A 13378-nucleotide genomic window follows, 5' to 3' on the forward strand; every position below is an offset into this window, starting at 1 on the left:
AGTTCCCTGCATTTAAACCCTTATTGCACTAATTTTGAACTTTACAGCAACACATCTGGTAATTTCCCCTTTAATGTGACTTTTTTGATCAGGTCAAGTCTCATGGCTGGAGGCGCAGGAAATTCTCGAAGTAACCCTTGGGTCTTGGAGGAGCCAGAGGAGACTCAAGGCTTCACCTTCAGGGAAATAAAGCAACAGCAGCAGCAGATCATAAGAGGTAAGTGTATCTGCCACTGGTCACACCCCCTGTTTGGGTTCAGACTACTTTCTCTCTCATATAAAGCAGGACACTTACCACTATTAAATATTGTTTATAGAGGTGTCTGTCCTCATTATGGTGTTACTTGCCCTTTAATTTTTACAAGTGTTGTAAGATACAACACAACATTTCTCTTAGTATCCTTTTGTATGGCCACTATAAAACCAGTTGGACATTAACCTGACTTGTATTCACTTCCTTCCTATCTAAAAGCAGCGCTGTCCCCCCCACCATAGAAATGGCAGTTGGCTCAGCCAGTGCTTCTCTTAAATTAAGTGCCTCCCAGCCTTTCTGGTTGTTGGTTGTTTGATCTTCTCATTCCAGCTTGAATGAAACATCTTCTCCCGCTCACATGCCTTGGCTTCTTGCTTGGTGACATTGAGAGCCATCTGATTAGAAGCCTAGCAAATGCAATTAGAGCACATCTGGGCGGTCAAAGACAGATGCAGAATTGTGTGCAAGTCAAGGACACCCTCAGATAAAGGGGAAACACAGCCTCAGCAGATTAACCTGTTTGCCTCCCTCTCTGACATTGGGGTGGGGGGGGGGAATTAGCACCCAGTGCTAATGAAGGTCATAAGAAACAAGTTTCCTATTGTTAATGCCATTCCTTACAGAGTATTTATGTGGTTAATGTAATCACATTATTGCCCCCTTGTTAAGTACTACCCTCTTCAGTCATGTAATGTTGGGGTGGGCAGAATTTCTCACATTTTAAGCATTTCATGTTTTTTTTTTTTGTTCTGTCTTAGCTCAGCCTTTTTTTTTTTTACTTTTAAACTATGTTTGGGATGGGGTATATATCAGGCTCCCATAATGAAGAGGTTATGGGGAGATAGCATCATCATGTGAGAATTTTGTGGGACATTACAGCTGTTTCCCCCCTCCAATCATTGTATTGTTACACATGTTGTCCAGCATTGCACTCATCTCATGCTGTTTACTCATATCCTCTCTTGTTTGCCCAGAACAAGATGCCGGCTTGGACGCTCTCTCCTCTATTCTTGCCCGACAGAAACAGATGGGCCAGGACATTGGGAATGAGCTGGATGAACAAAACGGTAAGAGGGAAAGCACCTAACACTTGGGTGCTGTCTCTGCTTTCTTGTATAATTTGATATTTAAAGGAGAATTAAACCCCAAGTCAATTCCTGCTAAACCTACTGTTCTACTCACAGCACAATACTGCAAACAGCCATATTTAGGGTATGCCTAATGGTGTGGTTCGATGGTTATTCATCAGGGACTAGTTGTCTCATTGGTGCTGGGCTCCACAAAAAAAAAACAAGCATGGTACTGTTAAAGCAGTGTGGTCAACTAGCTGATCTGATGGAAGTTGTAGTTCTTCAACACTGAATGCAGCTTTACCTTAAATTAGGGAATTGAATACTATTGCATCCAGTTTTTGTGCTTTTTCAGCTGTTAGAAACTAAAACCCCAGGATCCTTAGCTGGAAATTAGCCAAGGATTCTGGGTATTTAAAAATCAGCATTAACCCTTGGTTATCTAGAACTGAGTCTTTCTGGTCTTTATGAAACTACTAACTGCCTGATATAGTAAGCTGGGGCTTCTAGTTTTGCACTTGGTAGGCAGTGACTTCATTGGAATGATGTGAGCAATAGATTAACCCCCTTTTGGATTTGGCCTCCTGGGAAACAAAGGGGTAAATCCATTTCTCAATTTCAATGAAGTCATGTCCTTCCATTCAGAAGTTAAACTCAGGAGTAAAGACACCCCAACCCCAATCCTATTCACTCATTCAGCCCCCCCCCCCTTCTTGTCAAGTGCTTGGCCCCAACATGGTACTCTGCCCCGCATCTCGACAAACACAACAACAAATCATTTCCTTGCAGCAATTGAAGAACCGGGAGGTTTTTCTTGTGACTCTGCCAGAGGTGACACATCTCCGAATGTAAATATTTGCTCCTTGGCATTATTATCTTGCAGTCTCTTGTGAGAACCTTGCTGTAACACAATGAAAATACACGTTGAATAAAACAAACAGCCAGCCAGTGAGACTATACAATAGGCAGAGCTCGGGGCCCCAGGGGACACATACAGTAAAGATGGGAAGGCTGTGAGCAGATACACTTCTCTTTCCATTATATGTGCATCTATAAGTGCAACTCAGGTGGTAAAATGTACAGAACTCAGACATTATAGATCACAGAACTGATTGTATGAACCCAACACAGAGCAGCTGTCAACCAATCTCATTATATCCCTATATCTGTGTATGTATGTGTGTGTATATATATATATATATATATATATATATATATATATATATATATATATATATATAATATTACATTCACACTTGTGTCTTAGGCTAATGGCACAAAAAGCCTAAAGTTTCAATGATCCAGGACATCAAACTTTTCACGGGGGGGGGGGGTCACTATTTTGGAAAGTGTCTGAGACAATAACATGCTCAGTGGGCTCTGAGCAGCTGTTGAGAAGCTACGCTTAAGGATCGTCACAAATTATCAAGCAGAAAATGAAAATAGAAGCTGAAGTTACAGGGCTGATTACTAAATTCCAATGCTAATTGCACTGGTTTCTGTGCTGCCATGTAGTAATTATCTGTATTAATTACTACTCAGCCTTATATTGTGACTTTTCTATTCTATGTGTACTTTATATTGTGAGTGGGTCCCTATAAGTGACAGTAGCACAGAGCATTTGCAGTGAATCAGCAGAAAAGAAGATGGGGAGCTACTGGGGCATCTTTGGAGACACAGAGCTTTACTACTAAAGGGTTGTGGTTGCCTTGGACTGGTGCAGAAGCACAAAACATAATGTACAGCATTTCTGCCCTACCTCTTTAGTTAAGCTTTAGTTCTCCTTTAAAAGCCGCAAGTGGGGGACGATTAAGCCTGTAGAACCATATGGAGTTTACCTTGACATGGTATGGTGGCTTACCAATTTTATGATAGTAACTTTGTAACTGAAAACCCCTTTTTCTTCAAACAGCACTTGCATAGATACTAGATTACTTATGAGACAGGGGACCAGGGAATGTGCATTGATCAATCTCCCTTCTTTTTTTCTATGCTTGTAGTTAATTTGGCAAGATCAGTAGCACTTCCATTGTATTTATATATTTTGACTTGGCACAGGGATCCAACCGATTGGCCCAATTTGAATGTTGGTATCTTGCAAAGACCAGCTTGTTTGGAGACCTCACATCTACACTCACGTTGGCTTAGTAAAACTCAACTTCAACTGATACCTTCAATGTTACAATAATGACTGAAATAAAAGTGAGAATCTGAGGTAAAAAATGTCCCAGTACCACCTTCATGCTGTTCATTGTGTTAAGATAAACCATCACTTGCAGGGCACGCTTAGAGCCTGTCCATAACACCATCTCCAAAGCTGGCCAAGGAGAATGTATGACGTATCTTGGACTTGGTAGTCCCTTCTGCTTGGATACTTAGCAGTATTTAGCAGGCACGAAGGAGCTGATCTGTACGCCAGTATGGGGTCAGCAAAGGTCAGGACTATGGTGCAATGGCATAGTCATGTAGGAATGTCTGGCTCTGTGTCCTTCAGATCACGAGAGGTGTGCTGAAAGAGAGGATTATGTACTGATTTTACTGGAATAGGAATGTATACGATGACTACCATAGATTGTCTGCCATTGCTAAGCCACACAAGCATATAAATGATTTTTTCTGCTTATGGAGGCAGCCTGTCCTGTCCCGCCCCAACCGGTGCTGCAGAAGACTAATATGAGCAGCCTGCTTACCTCTCTTAAAGCTATTGCATGCTCGCCACACGTCTAATGTCGCCATTTGGCTCTATGAGAAGGACAGAAGCATCCAAATAGACTTGCCACCTGGCTCTGAGTCCCCAAAGCAAATCCAGCCAGTCATAGCTTCACATCTGGATGAAAAATTTAAGAGTCCCTTTTTTCACCCCCTCTGGGTGGGTCTGGTTCTCTTATTCATTGCACTAATTCCCGTCAACTAGTCTGGCTGGAAGCAGTAGACCATCCCAAGAACTGAGAGCAATTAGCAAGCTGCAGTTATGTCTTCACCCAGCCGCGACAAATCTATTTGAATCTGCTTAGAGGGGACATCATTTGGCCAATAACTGTTTCAAGCCAGAAAAAACTTTTTCATGGTAGTAAAAAGGGTCAATGGAATTTGTAGCATCCGAAAAAAGGCCTCTCTGAAGTCTGACTGGTTTTCTCAGAGTAAAACATTATGTACTGTAAGGTAGGTTGGAATAAAGATTTAAAGTCTGTCATGTCCGCCCTTCCAAAACAGTCTACAAGTGGATCCGGATAGAAAGGCAAACAAAACCACCTGTAGTTCAGCTGAAATTTAATCTTCATGGGGATAACCATATCTTTCCCTGATATGGCCATCCACGTTCTGGGCCAAATCATACTGATCCAATTTTTTGTCCCCTGAGCTAATGGATCCTAATACAAGCCTGCGCAGACCTATCAGGAAAGGAGCATATTTGGCACTTCCAGATGAGTTTTCTAACTAGCTCAATAGATATTTGGGCAGTATTCAGCATTACAGCTTTACAGTTACATGGATAGCCACCTCAATAATGGTGCACCAGGACTTGCTTAGTAGTGTGCCCAGTCCCAGCACTTCTTGAAGGATTCTCGTTAGGCCTTAGTTTTTAGCTAAATCCATTCTGAACCTGTGTGCATAGCATCATTTCAATGCATAGCATTGGACAGAACTTTTATTGGAAGTCGGGTGGTTTCTGAGAACCGCAACAAGGGCAGTGAACATATGTCCCTAAATAATCTGTTCCTTGCCAGCTCTTTCAGTGAGGACAAAGGAACAGTGATCCAATCTCTACCTGGCACTGAAGTGGTACTGCTCCCCTGTTACCTGGCACAATGGGTCCCCAGGAGACAGGCATGAGGCAAGACTCTCCAATGAGCAGCTGACAAAGGGCCTGACCTTTTATTTCATAATACAATCTCCAAACAGGGTGCACAATAGACAGCTTCATTTAATTTGGCCAAAAATAGCAGATTTCGTTCCACTGACCGCTCTGCACGAAAGATTAGACTTCAATTGATGCATTTTTAATAGGCCTATGGGTTGCTTTTCTGAACTCGGAGAAGCCCTTTCCGGCCCCTTATTTGTCTGACCCCAAGTGGTTCAATGCCAATTGGATTATACATGTTGGGATTGTGGCTTCTTGCCAGTAAAAATGAGTAGTTTTAATTAAAGAAACAAAAAACAATTAGCTCAAATCATTACAGCTCTGGTCTGATTGTTTTACTCTGTGCAGGACTGTTTTTTTGCTTATATCACAGGGGGTGCTTTTCATGTGTTTTACCCTCAAGGTTGTTCTACAATTAAAGAATTGCCTTCCTTAACTTTCTTTGTTTTTAAAGAGAATTGTTTCAAGGTGTTAGCACTGGATCTATTAATAAAATGGTGGTTATCAGGTATAGTAGGGAGAGATGGTGCTTATAGTAGCAGTGGAGATAATAATCTCTGGGAAGGGACTGTGACTGTGGGATAGCAGGTATAGTAGGGAGAGATGGTGCCTATAGTAACAGTGGGATAATAGTCTCTGGGAATGGACTGTGACTGTGGGATAGCAGAAATAGTAGGGAGAGATGGTGCCTATAGTAGCAGTGGGATAATAGTCTCTGGGAATGGAATGTGACTGGGATAGCAGAAATAGTAGGGAGAGATGGTGCCTATAGTAGCAGTGGGATAATAGTCTCTGGGAATGGAATGTGACTGGGATAGCAGAAATAGTAGGGAGAGATGGTGCCTATAGTAGCAGTGGGATAATAGTCTCTGGGAATGGAATGTGACTGTGGGATAGCAGAAATAGTAGGGAGAGATGGTGCCTATAGTAGCAGTGGGATAATAGTCTCTGGGAATGGACTGTGACTGGGATAGCAGAAATAGTAGGGAGAGATGGTGCCTATAGTAGCAGTGGGATAATAGTCTCTGGGAATGGACTGTGACTGTGGGATAGCAGAAATAGTAGGGAGAGATGGTGCCTATAGTAGCAGTGGGATAATAGTCTCTGGGAATGGACTGTGACTGTGGGATAGCAGAAATAGTAGGTAGAGATGGTGCCTATAGTAGCAGTGGGATAATAGTCTCTGGGAATGGAATATGACTGTGGGATAGCAGGTATAGTAGGGAGAGATTGTGCCTATAGTAGCAGTGGGGATAATAGTCTCTGGGAAGGGACTGTGGCTGTAGGATAGCAGGTATATTAGGGAGAAATTGTGCCTATAGTATCAGTTGGGATTGTTAATAATAGTAATTTCTGTAGTTCCTGCAATGCCAAAATATGCTGCCTTTGTGAGTTGTTGTACTGTGTGGCCACAGGGAGCGCTGCATGGGTAGGATTCTCTTGAGCCCATGAGTATACAATATAAGGAAATATTTTAAAATATAATATGACGTAAATGCTGCATGTGGGGTCTCTGATTGTTGGGGGTGCTTGCTGTTCTAGTTACCTAACCACAGACTCTGAGTCCAAATCTCTAATTCTGTGGAGATCCCACTTGGCATTTTTATCACCTCCAGCCTGACCCCTTTAGTATCTTTGCCCCAGGCCTTATGTATCTGCCGTTTGTTATTCTGTTAATGTTCATTAAATTACAGCAGTAATGATTTATTTACATAAATGTGAAAGATTACAGAGTATTTATTAGACTGAGTGAGAGGAGAAGAGGTTTATTGTAAACTGAGGAAGAATGAGGGGGAAAAGCTATTATGTCCATTAAATGAAAATGCACATTGTTCCAGTTACAAAATATACTGTGTGATTAGATACTAGTATTTTCATCTGTTTTCTCTTAAATTGACATTAAAGAGGGTATGGCTTATTGTGCATACAGAAAGCCTTTCTCTGTATATTTTGTATTTATACATATAAGTAGGAGCTACCATATTACTTCAATACAAGAGTATAGGTTAAGGAGCTGCGAAGTATGAGGGTTATGTGCCCTGTCATTTTAAAGGAGAACGAAAGCTACTGAAGCAGTTTATTGCCAACAGATTAGCCACAATAGTGCAAGCTATAAGACTATATTTATTCTGCAGAATGTTTTACCATTCCTGAGTAAACAGCTTTAGAAGCTCTCTGTTTCTTTAGGATAGCAGCTGCCATATTAGCTTGGTATGACATCACTTCCTGCCTGAGTTTCTCCCTGCTCACTTATAGCTGTGGGCTCAGATTACAGTTGGGAGTGGAGTGAGGGGGGGGGAGTGAGGAGGAGCAAACTGAGCATGCTCAAGCCCTAGCCCTGGAGGTTTAAAGGAATAGTTCAGTGTGAAAATAAAAACTGGGTAAATAGATAGGCTGTGCAAAATAAAAAATGTTTCTAATATAGTTAGTTAGCCAAATATGTAATATATAAAGGCTGGAGTGAACAGATCTCTAATAAAACAGCCAGAATCCAACTTCCTGCTTTTCAGCTCTATAACTCTGAGTAAGTCAGCGACTTGAAGGGGGGCCACATGGTACATTTCTTTTCAGTGAGTTTGTAATTGACCCTCAGCATTCAGCTCAGATTCAAAAGCAACAGATATGACCCATGTGGCCCCCCCTCAAGTCTCTTATTGGTTACTGCCTGGTAGCCAGGGTAACCAGTCAGTGTAAACCAAGAGAGCTGAAAAGCAGGAAGTAGAGTCCTTACTGACATGTTATACATCAAATCACTCCAGCCTTTATACATTACATTTTTGGCTAACTAACTATATTAGAAACATGTTTTATTTTGCACAGCCTATCTATTTACCCAGTTTTTATTTTTACACTGAACAATTCCTTTAAGATGAAGACAGGAAGTCCATGTGTACACAATAGAAGAAAAGAAATGTGGTGTTTCTTTTGACAGAGGACTCAGAGCAGCATTACTTTGAGGGTTTACTGGTGTATTTATATAGACATTTCTGATAACGCTTACTTAATTTTAGCCTTTCCTTCTCCTTTAAGGGATAACTAGATGGTTGTACTTTAGAATACTCTCCAAGATACCCAGCATTGCCCTGGAAATTTGATGTTGTAGGTGATTGAAGCTGAGCACCTGTGGAGACCCCTTGGTATATGTTTTGTTGCATTTCTTTCTACCCTATAGGGCCCCAGAATAGGGAGTGTCACATAGAATTACACAACCCACAACCCTGCGCCCATCCATTCACATCATTATGCACTGCCCCACCTCCTCTAGGTAGGCACCTCCTCTGACTAGTTCCAGACATCCACTGAGCTTTGTGACACCATTGCATGTGGCTCAGGCTGTTGTTCACCAGTGTTACCAAATTGAACCACACTTTGCACCTAAATGCATGCCACCATAACCAATAGATGAGCCTCTCATGAGGATCACCATATTTATAATGTTGGGGGGGATGTATCACTGATCCACCACCCATTATGTCAGTAATTCCACTATTACTCCCATTCTGCTCACAAACACACCCCTCCCGTTCCAGCAGGACTGGCGCTTCCCTTCCCCCCCCCCCCCATATCATGTTATTTCCAGTAGAACATAGAAGAGACTCTGCATCATGTTTATTCTATAGGACTTTATACATTCCTGTTGGATCCCCACTCCCTGCAACAGGAAAGGCACAATTAATAATTTCTCATCTTCTGTGGGGCGTTTGAGGGGCCCCTAACACCAATGCCGTTTAAATCACTCCCCAATCAAACATTTCTTTGCTTACAAAAACAACAGCAAAATGAAAAGCCATAATTTTTCAGGGAAGACCCTCCTGTATAAGGCAGGTCAGGCTGTGTAGGACGAGGGTGGAAATTAAGTGTCCACAGATGTTCTGGAAACATTGTAGCGCAATTATCCACATTCCCGCTTTCTTTTATTGGCTCCTTTGTTGCAGTTGTCTGATTTAAACCATTCTGTTGACGTGTGAATCGCCTCCTTCTGAGGACTGAGTTTAGTCCTGTTGGATTTACATCTTGCACATGAGGGAGTGAGAAACCAGTTATGGTTATGTAGGATTGTTTGGCACTACACCACAACACCCAGTGTTCATTATAGAAACACTCTCTCTGGAACTTAATGATTCTGTTATTATCAGCACATGCTCATTAATTGGCTGCTCTCTTTATCCACTTGCTCATTGATTGGCTGCTCTCTTTATCCACTTGCTCGTTGATTGGCTGCTCTCTTTATCAACTTGCTCATTGATTGGCTGCTCTCTTTATCCACTTGCTCGTTCATTGGCTGCTCTCTTTATCCACTTGCACGTTCATTGGCTGCTCTCATTATCCACTTGCTCGTTCATTGGCTGCTCTCATTATCCACTTGCTTATTGATTGGCTGCACTCTTTATCCACTTTCTCGTTGTTTACCTACTCTTTTATCCACTTGCTTATTGATTGGCTGCACTCTATCCACTTGCTCATTGTTTGGCTGCTCTCTTTATCCACTTGCTTATTGATTGGCTGCACTCTTTATCCACTCACCTGTTGACTTGCTAACAGTCTTCTCTAGCCACTTGCTTGTCTAATGACCATATCTTTACCCACTTGGTCATATTTTTATTTTCCTGCTCATCCATTGGTTGTTCACTTTATATACCAAAATATGTGCTATTATTGCTTATTGAATGGTCATACCGGTACTCTTTATCTGCTAGCTTATTGATTGGCTATACCCTTTGTCCACTTGCACATCTGCTAGTTGCAGTTACTGGCCTATAGTAAGTGTAAGTGGCACGCACTGTCAGTTCTTTTGCAGAGTAGAAAGGCAGTGGGATTATTTTTGAGTCTGTATGAGATTTATAGTAGCATGGTTACCACTGCATTTGTTCAGGTTTTGTATCCATTGAATGGGAAAATAGAGGCTCGGCGCTGCACATGTGCTTCTGGGAAACAAACTGCTGGCAGACACAAATATTTGTGTGGGGGGGGATGAGAACAGAATTATGAGTTCATTGCTGCCTATTGGGGAGACTCCCAGGGTTGGGGTGTTGTTTTTGGCCTGGGTGGCCCCATTGAATCATCTGCTCTCACGCTGGTGTGGGTGATGTTGCTCTGTGTGTGGGTTCTGTTTATATCCCCGATGGGAATTAGGAGTCAGGTGAACTAGAGAAGATCTCATTGTCAATAAAAGATCCAGACTTGAAGCTTCAGGGCAGAACGTCTCTTTGCTTTCAGTCTGTTTCTCACAATGACAGCTTGTCTGATAGTTCTGCTCATCCCACTCTGTACCTCCATGCACATAGTCACGGGGTTGTTTGTAATACCAGCACTATTTTGCTTAGTGGGGCTTTTCCATGCAAAGGTGCCAGGCCTGGACTTGTGGTGGCATGTTTTATGTGTCTTTTGTACATGGGAGCTGCCATATTGTTTCCTTTATTGTGTGCCCACAACATTCCTTGTCTGTATATTTGTATTTATACATATGGGCAGGAGGTGCTATATTATTTCCCTTGGACAGTACACTATGAGGGTATAGCTTATTACGTGCCCAGAACATTCCATCTCTACATATTTGTATTTATACATATGGGTGGAAAGTGCCATATTGTTTCAGTTAGACAGTACAGTATGAAGGTATAGCTTATTGTGTGCCCAGAACATTTCTTCTCTGTATAGATGTAGGATAGGACACCTCTTTAAAAATCCCTTTATGTTATTTAATAACTATATGAATACTCTTAGTTTTGTGCAGACATTCAGTAGTCAGTAGAGTTGCTTTTCATTGTTCCCCCATAAGACATTGCCTACATTGGAAAGCTTGAGTTGAAGTAGATATATAGTAGATAGTAGATCAGACAGCCAGTTGGAAATGAAAAAGAGTAGCAAGTTTTCGATTCCCAGAGAGAGTGCGCTGGGGGCCTGGGGCCCAGTACTGCTAACCTTCAGATAAATAACTTGCATTACTTTTCCATCTTCCCAGGCCACGGGGGGGGGGGGGGGGGGGGGAGTCTGCGTGTTGTTGGGGGCACCTGTGCGGCTTTGTGTTTTTTTTCTGGGGTTATTAATCATGTAGTTTTGGCAAATTTTTCACGTGTTGGTTTCTTGGCTTCCCATTAAAACATAAATCCCATTGCTCCCTCCATCTGTGCTAACGCCAATAACCCACCCACATTTCAGCAGATGTGGTCCTGTAGGGCCCCCCCTTGCTCACACTGTTTACAAAAGCATCCAAGGTCAGCGAGCTCCGAATTCTTCATTCCGAGCCTTCAAGGGAACCGATCTATTGTTCTGTCACCATCATGACAGGCTCCTTGCGTTTGGACCTGTAGCATATTGGCACATAAGGGAATGTATGAACCAGAATTTGCTTAATCAAGGTCTGAAATAAATTAACTCAATGCCCCCCCCAAACCACTGAGTCCTAGGCAAGAGCAGCTGTTTTAACCCCAGACCTGGTGCAGGACAAGGCCTTCGAAGTTCTATCTGAGGGGGTCATTGTTTTAATAGGAGGGGTTATACAAAGGGGCAATATTGAGGAGTAAGAGGAGTTATATAGTGGGTTATCTTTGTAGTAGAATAAGTTATATGGAGCAGTAGGAGGAGTTATAGGTGGATTAGTAGGAAGGGTTATCAGAAGGGGCTGTGATGATGACCAGGAGGAGTTATATGGAGGATTATATTGGGAGCAGAAGGCGGGTTATAGGGAGGGTCCTAGGCAAGAGCAGCTGTTTTAACCCCAGACCTGGTGCAGGACAAGGCCTTCGAAGTTCTATCTGAGGGGGTCATTGTTTTAATAGGAGGGGTTATACAAAGGGGCAATATTGAGGAGTAAGAGGAGTTATATAGAGGGTTATATTTGGATTAGTAGGAGGAGTTATATGGATCAGTAGGAGGAGCTATAGAGGGTTAAACATAGGAGTAGGAAGGGTTATAAATGGAGGATTATATTGGGAGCAGTAGGAGGAGTTATAGGGAGGGTTTATATGGAGCAGAGGGTGGAGTTACAAGGTGTAATGCATGGAGCTACTGCACGGAGGGTTATATGGAGGTATAAGAGGAATAATATTGAGAGTTATATGGAGGAGTAAGAGGTGTTATAGGGAGCAGTTGTATGGAACAGTAGGAGGAGTAACAGGTTGGGCTATATGCAGCAGTAGAAGTTGTATGGAGAGTTATATGGTGCAGTAGGAGACAATATAGGGAGGTGTTATTTGGAGCAGCAGGAGGGATTATATGGAGTAGTAGGAACAGTTGTATGGAGCAGGAGGAGGGGTTATAAGTATTAGTAGGAGAAGTTAAATGAATGGGCTATATGGAGGTCTCTGGTGCTGCGGAAGGGGGCACATATTTCATATTATTCCATATCAGACTGCAAATAAGGGTCTGTTTCTTTCCCTTAGCACTGTTCTCTCTACTACATGCTGAGCTGAGTGGTGCTATTGGGCATGCTGGGCCAGTGCTCTATTCCTTTTTTCTAGCCAATTCATTATGAGTTGTTTCTGTGGATGTTGCAGTCCTATCCTTGGTGGTCTCCATCATCCAAACAAAAATGTGCATTATAAGGAGCAGGCAAACAAAAGAAAGGAAATACTAATGTGTTTATATTTCCCTCTCATAATTCTTCATGACTGTTAGCCTATGTTAGCCTAGCCCCTCTCTCCTGCCCCTGGGTCCTTACTCTTACTCTGTATCTGCTATAAAATGCATCCTCCTACTGTACTGTCTAAGGGAGCTATGGCAGCTTATAAATACAAATATACAGAGAAGGAATGTTCTGGGCACACAAGCTATACCCTCATACTGTATTGTCTCAGGTAAAAGGTTTACCTGAGACAATACAGTATCAGGGTATTGGTACCTCCAACCCACATGTATAAATAAAATAAAAAGAGAAGAAATGTTCTGGGCAAACAATAAGCTTTATCCCCATACTGTACTGTTTAAGGGAAACAATATATTATATAGTATTATATACCGGTATGGTTCTGTTATCCATAATGCCTGGCACCCAGGGGTTTCTGCATAATGGATCTTTCTGTTCTTCATACTTTGTCTACTAGAAAATCATGTAAACAATAAATAACCCCATTAGGTTGGTTTTGCTTCCAATAAGGATTAATTGTATCTTTGTCTGGATCAAGTACAATGCACTATTATTACAGAGAAAAAGGAAATACATTTTAAAAATTTGGATTATTTGGATAAAATGGA

The 13378-nt window shown here is 42.0% G+C and overlaps 1 protein-coding gene across 2 annotated transcripts in view; it reads left to right on the forward strand.

The window, feature by feature from the left end:
* The window catches only part of stx8.S (syntaxin 8 S homeolog), a 52935-nt gene that overhangs the window by 11019 nt on the left and 28538 nt on the right, over nucleotides 1–13378 (forward strand). For both annotated transcript variants that reach the window (XM_018237620.2, NM_001096605.1), the window contains 2 exon segments: nucleotides 93–217; nucleotides 1228–1320. In XM_018237620.2, the coding sequence (XP_018093109.1) occupies nucleotides 93–217; nucleotides 1228–1320 (218 nt within the window).

The sequence above is a fragment of the Xenopus laevis genome, chromosome 9_10S (assembly GCF_017654675.1).
Source record: "Xenopus laevis strain J_2021 chromosome 9_10S, Xenopus_laevis_v10.1, whole genome shotgun sequence".
Lineage (NCBI taxonomy): Eukaryota > Metazoa > Chordata > Amphibia > Anura > Pipidae > Xenopus > Xenopus laevis.